This window comes from Strix uralensis, chromosome 1, assembly GCF_047716275.1.
Source record: "Strix uralensis isolate ZFMK-TIS-50842 chromosome 1, bStrUra1, whole genome shotgun sequence".
NCBI classification, from domain to species: Eukaryota; Metazoa; Chordata; class Aves; order Strigiformes; family Strigidae; genus Strix; species Strix uralensis.
In genome coordinates, this window is record NC_133972.1 from 12,125,268 (window position 1) to 12,138,356 (window position 13,089).

Sequence of the window (13,089 nt, forward strand, 5' to 3'; positions counted from 1 at the left end):
AGCAGTGTTGCAGAGCCGCTGTCTAGGGTAGCTGAAAGGGAAAACTGTTCTGATGGTCAGTGATGTGTGATTTAACAGACATGGAAAAAAGGCTGCTCTTGGCTGCCTCTGTTTTCATGTACCACTTTTAAAATCTGTTTTACAATATGTCATATATTGTGCTTTCTGTAATACTGAAAGTTTGGGGGCAAAATTGTGAAAGAAATACAAATATATGAACGTCAAAATTAAGAATTTTTCTTTACCATGATGATTACATGCACTGTCCGAAGGTGGTTTATTCTTTATAGCATGTTAACCATTATATCTGTGATGAGGGCAGTATATGCTGCTTTGAGGTGCTGCTTTAAATTCAGGTAGTGGCAGAAGACATTCAAGTGTTCTGTTTTCATGGGGAAGCATACACATATGCAAACCACTGGAATGCTTTATTTAACTATATAAAGATTGCTAATTACAATTAATGTAAGAATATATGCATTCTCCATGATGGAAGATAGCAAGATCTATTTACAGAAGTTCCTGCTTGAGCTATGAAACTACGTAGGTAAGAAATTGCAGAAAAACCTCCAGAAAAGCTTCCCAGAGAAGGAGGCTGACAGTAGAATAGTGCTATTTTGCAAATGCAGCAATCTTGGAAAATGTCCCCTCAAAGCATGACAGAAAGTTTTCTTGATGCCATGATAAAGTGTGAAATTTAAAGAGAATACTATATGAGAGTCCTGTGTGGGAGAAACGGTTATGTAATTATATAAAGTTTAGAGATGGTTGTGGCTTTAAAATTGCTGGATATGCAGTAGCTGCACAAATCTAGCTAAACTAAAGGGAATTCTGGTAAAATGAAACCGTGTGTTTAACAAAAGAAATCCTGCAGCATGTATGATATTTGCAGAATTTCCCCATTAGAACGGGAAGAGCATCTCTAGAACTATTGTCTGTAGTAATTGTTAAAGGAACACATTGCTGTGTGTGTGTTTGGGGGATTTTTCTCAGGACAGAGTGACTGTCGGTTTCTGTTACCTGATTATGGCTGGTGATTAAAAAATGGTCAGATATCAGTAATCCATGACAAAAAAAAACATTTAGTCATTTTTTAATTTTATTTTTTTTTTCCCACTTGGTTTGTATGCTGATGACTAGAAACGTGTTGAATCTGGAGTGTTTCAGAGTACATATGAGATTGGAATCTGTAAATGAAGTGGCGTGGACTGCCTCGTAATGCCCTGCAGCGTTACTGTAACCATGAAGCTCGTTACTTCTGGAGACCAACTTTAGAGAGAACTGGATTAGGATAATCTTCTCTTTTATATGAGAAGTCAGTCTTCCCTTTTTACCACTACACTTCTGATGTCTGGCAGCACCTGAGCTCTAAATATTCTTAATAGTCTATCTAGGCCATAAGCTTGAAAAGAAGCTTGTGTGGCAGAAGTCTGGCCTGGCGAGGCTTGCTGTGTCATCTGACCCCAGCTTTGACCAGAAAGATCTGATTCCATAGTTTCTGTAGAATTTTGATAGCTGTATGCATCTTCCAGAGAGCTATTTGTGAGCCATTTGCAAAGCACAAATCCAAGTCCTGCAAATTCTAAGAGCCGAGATTTTGAATGTTGGTGCATCGACAGCCTGAAATGTATTTAAAAAAAATAATTTCAATAGGTTTTTCTTTATGTATGTTAATATCATTCTACTGTGTTAAAATTATTAGCAAAATTGTGTCTTTTTAATAGTTTGCGAGAGAATCTTTCAGTGAAGTCAGTTAAAGAAGCAGAGAAGAAACTTCGCCATCTGCTTGCAGACTTGCCACTTCCACCTGAGTTGCCTGGAGGAGCTGACTTATCCAAAAGTCCTGAAGAAAAGAAACCAGCAGTTCAGTTACACAGCAAGAGAAGACCAAAGTATGTTTATTATATTTTTTTCTAAAGCCTATGAAGCAAGTAGAAGTGATAATAGTTTCTTTAAAGTATATTATTTTCAAAAGAATTCTGCTTTTTAATGACTTTTTTGATATTTATGAGACTTGACTCAAACTGTGTGGTTTATTGTCACTTAATGTTAGTAAGCCAGTTATCTAATAATGTCTCATAAAAATTTCATGTTGAGGGTTTTTTCAAAGTTAAGACAATCCTTAGGTATATTAGCTGTATTCTTACAAGTGTTTGTTGTTTTCTAGAATATGTGGACCACGACATGGTGAAACAAAAGAAAAAGAAATAGACTGGGGAAAGCGCTGTGTAGATAAATTTGATATCATTGGTATTATTGGTGAAGGCACTTATGGGCAAGTTTACAAAGCCAGAGATAAAGACACGGGTAAGTTTAAAAAAGTAAATGTAATCCTGCAATTCCAAAGCAAACAGGCTATTTTGGTTTTGTTTTTACATTTAGAAAAATTTGTGGTATTCTGCCCTCTAATGTTTGGAAAGTTTTTAGTAGTTGGTTTCTTTAGTTTTAAATCTAGCATTTGTCTAAATCAGAAATTATTTTTTTGCTGCCTTGGAAAATAATTTATCTGTAAAGTTGTGGATGAAAGCAAGCTGAGCAGTCTTAATTTCTAATTTTTATTTCTTGCGTTTTGACACTGCACACAGTTGAGCTCGTGAAGAAGAGAGGTTAAATACTGTAGGAAAACAAAATGGCACCCTAGACAGGTTGACAAAGGATAATGAAGTTTGTAAAGGCATGTAAGGGTGAAAGAAGCTATAGGTGAGATTTAGCCATTTTTCTTCTTTGTACTCCAACAGTCATTAGCTGATAGTAGGAAGAGAATGTGCCTCTGTGCAACGCAGCCCTGAAGTGTTGCATAATGGGTATTTTTCTTGCAGTATAACTGACTTTACAACAGTGACATAATTTTTAAATTTCATGTTAAACGATTGCTCAGATGAGCAAGCAGTCACCACTATGATATGAGTGTTGTTACTACTTCTAAATAGATAATGCACTGAAATCAGTTCTTCGTATGTGCTGTGTGTTGCTTGATCATTTTATGTTCAATTAGTCTGTGGCTGCTTGTCCTTCTGGTTTATTTGTGAATGCTTTGAATGCTGGATAATTTTCTGCTTCAGCAGTAAGTGAATCACACAGGATCACATACCAGCCTCAGTTCCTTCTTTCTGATCTCCAGAAAATGAGCAGTGTAATTATAATTCCTTCTTCATTCTTCACCTGTGCTTGTTTCAGTTTGCAAACTTTAGTTCTTAAGTTGAACTGCCACAGATTTTATTTTTTACTTCTACCTTGGGAACCATTGCAAATCATCATTAGGAGCTGCTTGCTGCTCTCCTGGGATTCTGCTCTTTGCACATTTATCGTAACCATATTGCTTCTTTGGCAAGCTTCAGGTTATTTGTGTGTGGCAGTCATTTCTTAACCTCCCGTAGAAGTTGTCGCTGGCTATCTTTAACAGGTCCTTACAGTTATAGTACACCTTCCATTAGCTTTGGATTCAAATCCTGTGCGAAGAGTGGCGTTACGGCCTTTGAGATGCCTTATAACAAGCTGTGCAATGGGTTTTCAAAGCAAGTGGATGTTGTGTCATACTGGAATGTGATCTACTGTGTGTATATCATATACACGGGTGTAGGATAAGTTGTTTTTAGAGCTAACAAATATATCTGTGCTGTCAAGAAACTTCCCAGACACAGCAATAAACTTCCAAGAACAAAATGGTTGAGCTGGCATACAGTCTTCAGATATCCTCCATCACGAGTAGGTCATGCTCCTGCTGTTTTGCAGAGTCCAGCTTTATCCAGCCCAGCCTGCAGTAAAATAATAAGGAAAATTTCTCCTCACTGTTAACATGGCAGTGACACTTCTGCTTGTAGAAAGTATACTGATGTATTTGAGAACTCTCTACTAATCTTTCTTATATCTTGAACTATGTAGTATTTCTGGCTAGATATGTGTTCTGACCCGTGGTGATGTAGTAGTAAGAAATCCAGAGCAGATATAGGCCTCTGTCTCTAAAGCTGCTGTTGATAATCACTCTTCATATGGGGGTTTATTGGCAGACTTGGTGTGGAATATCAGGGCATAGGTGAGTGAGCTACTCAGGAGGAAGAAGACAGGCCTTACAGTGGGTAGCTGATAATTCTTATTTACAGTTTTGCTTCTCCATGTGACTGTTTCCCAACAATGGTTAATTCTGTTTCCATTCAGCATGGTATTTGGTGCAAGCATCAAAATACTGTTTAATCCATTCAGAAATAATAACAAATGGGAAAGGTTTTGAAAGCAAACGAGCAAACTCAATACTAAATCCCATAGTTTGGTTGCTAATCTTAATGTTTTTTATTTAAATTTTGTCTTAGGGGAAATGGTGGCATTAAAGAAAGTACGTCTGGATAATGAAAAGGAAGGGTTTCCAATTACAGCTATTCGGGAGATTAAGATTCTTCGACAGCTTAATCACCAAAGCATTATCAACATGAAGGAAATAGTGACAGATAAGGAAGATGCTTTGGACTTCAAGAAGGACAAAGGTAAGTACACTAACACGGGCGTAGCTCTTTCTGGTCCTGTTCTTGGTAGGGCAGTCTGATACACTGGACTATGTTTGCAAATCATGATGCTTGACAAGGGGGTTTAATTTTTATTTAGTTACTAATAGAAATCCTTTAACTCAGCTATGTCTTTTGCTCATAGAAACATTTCTGAAAATATTTTGTGGGATACAAAAAACTTATTACTTGATTCCAGTTCTGCTGGAGAGGAACACGTTTCACTCCTTAACACTTATGGATTAGGGAGCCCACCAACAACAGGAAGCTCTTAATTGTGAGCTTTTTTAGCCTTTTATTTTCCTTGTAGGATTTGTCATATAATTTAAAGTATTGTAGGCTCAATGCTGAAGAGATGTTTTTCATTGTAGGCCTTGGTTTTATTTGAATTGTGCTTCAGTTATTTTCATAATTGGGCATACGTATCTTGAAGGCTAGAAGAAGGATACATGAAAAAAAAAAAGCAGTATTTGTGTGGTGGTGGTGTTTTTCCTCAAATAGAAGGCATGCAGACCTTTATGCTTGGTTCCTTCAGTGTTAAGCCTGGCTTGTTTGAGTTACTGTAGCCTCATTAGCCTAGAGATGAGAGATCAATCATGCAGAGTAGAAATCATGCAGTGTTGTTGCTTGGTACTTTTGATATTGGAGTGGTCATTTTGTCTTTGGAGGCCATTTCCTTTTAGGTTCAAGTCTTATAAACCTATCATTTTGGGGTACTTTAGTGTCTTGTGGGCAGTTTGATACATGGTTTGGCTGAGGGTGTTTGGAATGTGGTACCTGTGGTGCTTCCTGAGTTTCTATGCAGCATGTCCATCACCAGTGGGTCCAAACTGCTGTATGTACTGCATAGCCAGCAGAAACACCAGGTGATGTGATGAGTCAGAAGATGGCTGTCAAAATTAAGCAGGAACTAGTTTGTGTTTTTTTCTACCATCTTTAGAAAGTATAATACCTTGAAGGGTATACAGCACTGACAGGGTTTTTTATTGTCTATAAAAGTAGAAAGCATCTAGCAAAAGTTTAAATATGTGCAGGTTCAGTGGTCAGCACCCACTCTGAACCCTGACAGTCTCCAACAGCCAGTTTAGGCTTTTCATGTGAATCTTGTACTGAGTTTTAATTAGGTCTAACCCACTTGGCTAATGAGACCACACTGAGCCTTGACTTAATACTTAATGACTCATTAGTTAATTTTCTCCCTTTCTGTTTGGTGCCATGTCTAGGATTGAATTGTAAATTTTTTTTGTGTACTTCAAACTGTGTCTCATTAATTTCAAAAGGTTTTTTTTGTCGAAGTCTGTATTTGTGCTTTTAATATTGCTTTCAATTTAATTTCTCGTTCTTATTTAACAGCGTATTAAAAAAATAAATTTTCAGAAAATTTGCAAGAGGGAGGGGCTTCTCTGGAGATGCTAGAATAAAATTAGTTTCTGATAGTCTCTTGAAAGTAGTAGCACGGTAATGAGACTGTGCTATTATGATTTGTCTGTGGAAATATGGAAGTGTGTTGTTTTGGGTTTTTTTTTCCCAAGCACGGCATTCTGTATTTCTCTAATGAGTAGTTCATTGTGAGATGGGGATTTATAGCTCAGACACTGTGGCCAAATTGTAGTCTATGCAGGGAACAAATGCAAGCAGTCGGAAGTTTGGTCATTTTCATGGTAAACCACTGCAAACACAAAAGTAGGCTGCTTGGCTTAAAAAGGAACCATTATAAAAGTGGTAGTGATGTCTTGCTCAGGCAGAGCTTAGAGTAGAAGCAAAGTCTTTTGCCCTCTGGTGAACATGCTTATGCTTAATGTATATTATATGCTTATCTTAGCTTTGAAACACAGCTTGTACAAAACCCTGCTGATACCCCATTTGTAAAAGTAGGGAATGAGAACACTTCTAGCAACACATGTTCCTCTAGTTAATATGAATAAAGTTAATTTTGTGTCTAAGGACACCTATCACATCCTGACCTATTACTCATTTACTTACTCACTTAAGGGTTTTTTTTTTGTTGGATCTCAGTAGTTTAAAATGCAGTGAATTTAGTTTTCTGATGCTTGTGTAAATATTGGGCATACTTTGTACAGTACTTGTTTTAAGGATGCTTTTTAAGATAGTAACATTAGCCTGCAAACCAGCAATGACTTGGCTTGTACAGGTTTGTCCCGATACTTTGAGCTGTGCTACATGTTTATAAGTGATATAATCCTATGTCTTCCAAACTTTTGAGTATCTGACTTGTCTGTATTTTCAACAGCGTTTTGAAGAAAGTGGAAGAAAAGTGTATCTGTGTTTTATCCTGGCCAGTTTAGGGTGTAATTTTGACGATAGGAATATCTTTAGTAGGTAGGATTGGGTTTATTGTTTCTCAACCAACCATTAGAAAAAGAAATGTTAACCTGAGAGCAGTGTTGCACATATGTTATAAGGTTATTTCCATCAGTGGAAGTACAGCTCGTCAGACACCACAACTGTTTGTATAGGTTGGACAGATACACAGCTGAGTATGTGGTACAAGGGTCTGCTATACTGAAGGTCTGAAGTCTTTACTTTTGCAGTCTTCGTTATGTACGAGACATGCTTGGTGATAAAGCTGGAGAAGGGCATTACTGACTACTAATTGTTCGTGCCTCAGAACTGAGATGTTACACTGTCCTGCCAGGTACAACGTGTATGTTGGGTGTGGCGAGAAGGAATATCCATTTTGTGTGTTTCTCGTGTAGGCTTTTCTCCCCTACCTGTCATTCAGAGAGAGATAGGTGAACACACACAGGCTTGGGGATGGGAACACATGACTTGTGGTTTGTATTCCATCTTGTGTGTGTATCTGTGTAACAGCTGACTGAACAGTATGGCCAGCACGCTTTTTTTAAAACCTCCTCTGCTCTTGGAACATAAAGCCTCCTTTGACTTGATAACACCAATGAGCTATAGTTTCCATTCAGTTTCTTGCTAAAATCTCAGAACTTTTTTTATTTTTGTTGAAAATATTTTCTTCTAGTGAGACAGTGCAGGAGCAGTTGTGGGTGTCAGTCTTTGACAGTAGTAGAAGCAGCCTGACACTGCTGGTGCTTACGACCAAGTCTGCTGGCAACCAAACTTTCCTTTGCTTTTCCCTTTTGTTTGCTTCATAGCAGTTCAAATTAATTGGAGTTCACGTTCATGAACTTCAGTTTATGTCCTTTTGGGGCAGAGTTTAGAGCAGGAGGATTGTACTTTGCAGAAGCTCTTAATCTTCTCTTAGTGGTGTTTTTTTTGTCTGAGAAAGTTTGTGAGACGTTCTCTGTGCCACAGTAATTGAAGAAAACAAGATTTAGAACAGAAGTTGAAAGCAAAGAGCTATTTCCTAGGTATATTCAAATCTGTATACCTCTCAAGCTAAGTTAGTTGAGCCACTTCATCAGTTATGAAGTTAATCACTGGAAAAAAGGTCCTTCTTCCTTTGGGCTCTTGTCAGCTCTGGTTTGTTTTCTCAGTGTGTCTCTCATTTATATGACTTGGGTGTCTCTCTCTTTTCTTTGGTCACCTGAGATGGTCCTTCAGTTCCCAGTTGCCTCTTTACCAGCTAGAAACTGTTTGCAAGTGCTCAACAGTCTAGCTATGGGACTGCCATGATCTCTCTTTACTAAACACATGGAGAGTGCCTGGCTTTTATTGCTGTGGATGTAAAACCAGTAGGTGTACTGACTGACACCTCTTCCTCCCTTTGACTGGAAGAGTCTTTTTTAATTGCTAACCTGAGGGGGGATGTAAAACTTTGCATGGGAGACTAACAAAAAAGATCTGGTTAGCATTGTGTGGATTATCTGTTTGGATGATGTGTGTATGTATGTTTCTGTACTTCATTTTAAGATCTAAATTTACTTTAGATTAAATTTTTAATTGATCTGCAGTACAAATTAACAAACCTTTTTAGGCATGAAGTCGTTATTTATCTTGACAGTGCTGTAGTACACGGTCAAAAGGACACCAAGTCTGTGGTCCATTGTCGTAGGAGTAGCAGGTTAATTTCTCACAGCCATCAAGGAGTACTTTGTCTGAAAGCTTGTGGTTTAGAAGGATTCTGTGACAGCAATCTCTCATCAGAGAGTACTTCACTACAGGGTTCCTTCTCTACCTGTATCATAGCTAGGTTTATCTGGGTTTCCTGGGAAGTTGAGTAAAACCAAACTGATCTGAATTTCAGAAATCTCTAATGATTTACAGCTTGTCTTGCTGCTCCCGAAATAGCACTTAGAAAATTCCTACCCAGATGTTTTTCATGCTACAGCAAAGTTATCGGGAAAAGTATGACTTCTTGAGTGGTGCTTCCTGTTTGTGTGTGCTGTCCTGAACTCTGGTCTGGAATGAGTACAGATTCTAATTGTGTGGCTTTTCAATTTGATCCATGTTATGGCAAAATAAGAAAAATCCCTGATTATTAATCAAAGATTTCTGATATTTTTGATTTACTTTTCCTTTGCTTTAAGTTTTTTGTTTGGTTTCTTGAACAAAAAACTTGTTGGGTGATGAATCAAGGAGAGCATTTACTCCCAGGGCTCATTCCCTTGGCTGGTACCCCTATTTCAGAACATGTTTCCATGTACATGGAGTTTGGGTTGGCTTTGTTTCAATAGGAAAATGCAACTGAACTTGCAATGGGAGAATACCACTGTCATCAAATAAAAACTTAACATTGAGTGACAATGTAAAAAAAAAAAATAAAAATTTAATGAAACCAGAACCTTCCCCCTCCTTTTTGTCTCAAACAGTAAGTTTTGTGATAATCTAAATGGAAAAATGAGTATAGCAGTGATGCTTTCTTTAGTCTTAAGGTGATTAATTCAGTGGCTATGCCTTTATTTGTTGTTTCACAAAATAAATGAAAATAGGTTTGTAAAAGCTGAGTAGAAAGAAAAGATGAACGTCTGTTTAAGGGACTTTAAGGAATTTAAATGTAAGGAAATTCAAGGAACTGCTGGACAGTTTCTTCTTTAGTTTTCAAGCTCTGTTTGATAAAATTCTGTTTAAAACTGTCTTGGAATATCATGAGTACCAGAAGGGAAATGGAAGAGTTAAATATAATCCAATTAGTTTTAATCAATCAAGGGGGGGAAAAATAACCTATGTTTGCAAAGAAGAAGCTGGGGAGGCTTTTAGCAAAATGAAAGTCTGATGGAGTCTCATTCTGAACAGTGAGTAACAGAACAAAATGTTGAAAACCTGTTCAACAACTCAGCATTGTACATACCATGCACTGGATGAGGCAGGGTTCCTTTGGGTTTTTTTAAGCATTTTTTGTATTTCAAGATGCTACTGTAATGCATTTATACAAGGATTGAATTAAAATTTCCACATAAGGCACTTCTGGTCTCCCGGTTCCTCTGATCTGTATCTAATCAGATATTTTGGGAGACCCCAAACACCTTCCCTGTGACATTACGTTGGGAAAAATATTTGCTTAAAAGCTGTCATCTGTGTAGGCTTTGGATCATTCTCCCCTGCTGCTCCCCAGCCCAAAGCACTTGTATTTTACTTTGGGACTAAATATGTAACTTGATGTCCTGCTTTGTTGGATCTGTGTGATTTGATGGCGATCCAAAAAAGTCCAGAGTCTGCTTATGTCACAGAAATGCAAAGTATGTTTTGTTAGTTTTTTTTGGCCCCTCAGAAAATCCTTTGTTTATTACAGATCATCAGTGCCATGTTTGTTGAGTTATCCATTTTGTATGCATAGCTTTACAGCATTATACCCCAGCCCATTTTGTGTTTTGGTGAAGAAAACTGATACTGTTAGAGCTGCATGACTTGAAATACATGAACAGGAGGAGGAGATGTGTTAATCCTTTAATTATTCTAAACTACTATCTCACTTTTTCACCCTTATTAAACCTAACTGACAAAATGGTCAAAAAGATGAATTTTTCTGAGTGCAAACAAAAGGAGTAAGGCAAGGATTGTTTCCATCCATGTGAGTCTCCTTTATTGTGTACCTCCCTAACAGATTCAGCTGCTCTCTCTTATCCCATATTCAGAAGCAGGCAATATTACTGCTGTTCCAGCTGCTGCTCCATCAACCTGCAGTGACATTAAGGTTTCTTATTATCCCAGCAGATGAAGGAATGGAGATGAGCTGCGTGGCATTAGCAAAGGAAATGGGGCACCCAAGACATAAACCCCCCTGTTAGTGCTTTGTTGCAGCATGTGGAAATGGACTGTAGGCTGCCCCCCACCCCACAGGTACTTACTTATTGGGAAGTGCAGGTCTTTAACATAACAGCAGTAAAGATGAGTAACGTTAAGGTCAAGTAGGTAGTTCAGGGTTCATTTGAATTGCATGCACTTCACTGTAACAGAGCTTTAGGGGTTTTTATGACACTGCTTCCAGAAATGTGGATATTGGGCAAAGCTAATATGAAACAAAGGGTCACTTTAAAATGTTAAGTTCCAAGTTATCAAACATCTTGGCCTCATAAAGGAAAGAATGATTTTTTTTTTTCTCTTATGTTTTCCTTTTTGAGAAATGGGTATTTGTGTGGCATTTGTTCTGAGTGAACTAAAGGCTGCTGTAAACTCTAACTTGGACGATGCTGTAGTAAGCAGACTTCTGCCTGTGTGTCGTTCACTTGTGTTGTCTTCTATGACTGTTTTCTTCTTCCTGAATAGCTGTAGCTTTACCTGTTAAGAAGGATCAGATCCTGCAATCTGATGAAAAGCAATGGAGATTTGAAATGGTCAAGTGCAATAAAGTAACTGCTTTGTTGACAGGAACTGTAGATCTATCAGAAAAGGGCACCACCCTTGTCTAGAAATACACCAACACTTCAGTTTGCTTGATACCTTTTTTTGCAGCTACAATCACTTCCAAATATAGTTTGAGTAATACTGAAAATCAGGTTTTAACAGCTAGACTGCCAAGGCTAGTAGACTAGTTTTAATAATTTCTCATAACCAATGAAGGAGATTCACCTTTGATCACTTTTATTTTTAAAACAAATTCTAACATTGTATAATATGTAGGTGGTAAATAGGCAGTAATGCACAAGTGCAATGGATACGTGCATTTGCTGTTACTCTGATATGGAAGGAATATTTAGTTTATACTGTTCTAGCGTATGTTTCTTAATGAGGGTTGCAGAGAATATAAATAATTGGATGTCATCTCCCAGGTACTTCTCTTTTATTTATGAATTGTCTCCACTGTTGTCAGCTTTCCTTCTTGCATGAGGGTACCGATTGTGATTGTTGGTTATAAATAGTGGTAAAAAATCCCAGGAGCTAGTGGCAGAGCAGGAAATTGCTCAAGGCATGGAGCCTACTTTGCATATAAACAAGAAGACTGTGTTCAGCTGTTCTCATTAGGCAGGTCTACAGTCCCACTGACCCTTCCCAGTCTTCCTCCTTGTCATGTACACACAGAGTGTAACCTACTGCCATGCCAGAGTTAACTTTCCTTTGTATTCCAGAGCAGGAAGATCCCGAGATCATTGGTATTTCAATTTTGTTGAGCTGACATCCTCTGAAGGGCGTATCTAGAATATTCTGGCACTGCAGCATTAATATCAGGTGGTTTGTTTCAAGGCATTTTAAAATATGTCATGGCTCATACTTCAGCAGTTGCCAGTGAGGTAGCCCTAACACCAGAGGAGCCTCTGTACTTTTGCCATGCTGAACTGGTGAACTGCATTGGTGAACTCAGTTATGCAAATAGTAGTAACGCAGCAGACTTTTGGTTCTTTATGGCTTGTAATACTTCCTCCTTTCCTTTTGAAGTGGTGGGATTGGGTTGTACCTGCTCGATTTACCTCCTGCTCCACCTCTTCTGTAGACACCAACAGGGCTATGTTATGACCAGTGTTTTGCTTCCTCAGTACAACATAGGGCAGGACAAAAGGGACCTACCTTAAAAAGTAGGAACCTCCTGAGTGTCTTATGCAATGGCCTGTGGTTTAGCTGCTCTATGCTGATCTTTGTTGCAAGTTTAACTCTTACTGTATGAGTAATCTATTTTCTGTTTGTTAAACAGCAGATGGATTTAGCACTCTTTTCCCTTTTCAGCTACTATGCAAGAAAACAAGTCAGTTCATTAGAATTTGGCTCTGTGTGTGTGTGCATTCTGGCGAACTGACTTCTCATTACTGCTCCAAGACTTTCACTAACTTCTGAATGGAAACTTCTTATTTAGGAACTAGAACCCGTAATGAGTTCTTGCTGGGCAGAAGCTATTTGTACTTTGAAATCTTTCTGGGGGAGGCTTTTGAAAATGGAAGGTAGACAGACTCACTCGAATGTGGTTTCTGCATTGCCACCAGTGCTTTGCAGGGACTGCACTGTCTTTGCCTCGGAGGTAAGAGGGGGAAGAGTTAAGTACTAAAAAGTAGATCATACTGGGAGTGGTTGAGCTGGAGATTGGTTATTGCTGTTTCTGAAGCTCTCAGCACTTTTCATCTTTAAGAACACTTTTATATATATATATATATATATATATCTCAAAGAGCCTTGGCTTTAATAACTTTATTTGTGGAATTACACAGGCTAATGTGAGATAAGACCAGATTCTATTATGCTTAATGTATGTAGTGACAACTTGGAATACGAACTCCATCTTTGCAGAGCTGCT

The 13,089-nt window shown here is 38.1% G+C and overlaps 1 protein-coding gene across 6 annotated transcripts in view; it reads left to right on the plus strand.

Moving 5' to 3' along the window:
- Window positions 1-13,089, plus strand: part of CDK13 (cyclin dependent kinase 13) — a 49,769-nt gene that overhangs the window by 14,902 nt on the left and 21,778 nt on the right. For all 6 annotated transcript variants that reach the window (XM_074888268.1, XM_074888440.1, XM_074888522.1 and 3 more), the window contains exons 3-5: window positions 1,725-1,892; window positions 2,168-2,307; window positions 4,308-4,478. In XM_074888268.1, the coding sequence (XP_074744369.1) occupies window positions 1,725-1,892; window positions 2,168-2,307; window positions 4,308-4,478 (479 nt within the window). The remainder of the gene's footprint in view (window positions 1-1,724; window positions 1,893-2,167; window positions 2,308-4,307; window positions 4,479-13,089) is intronic.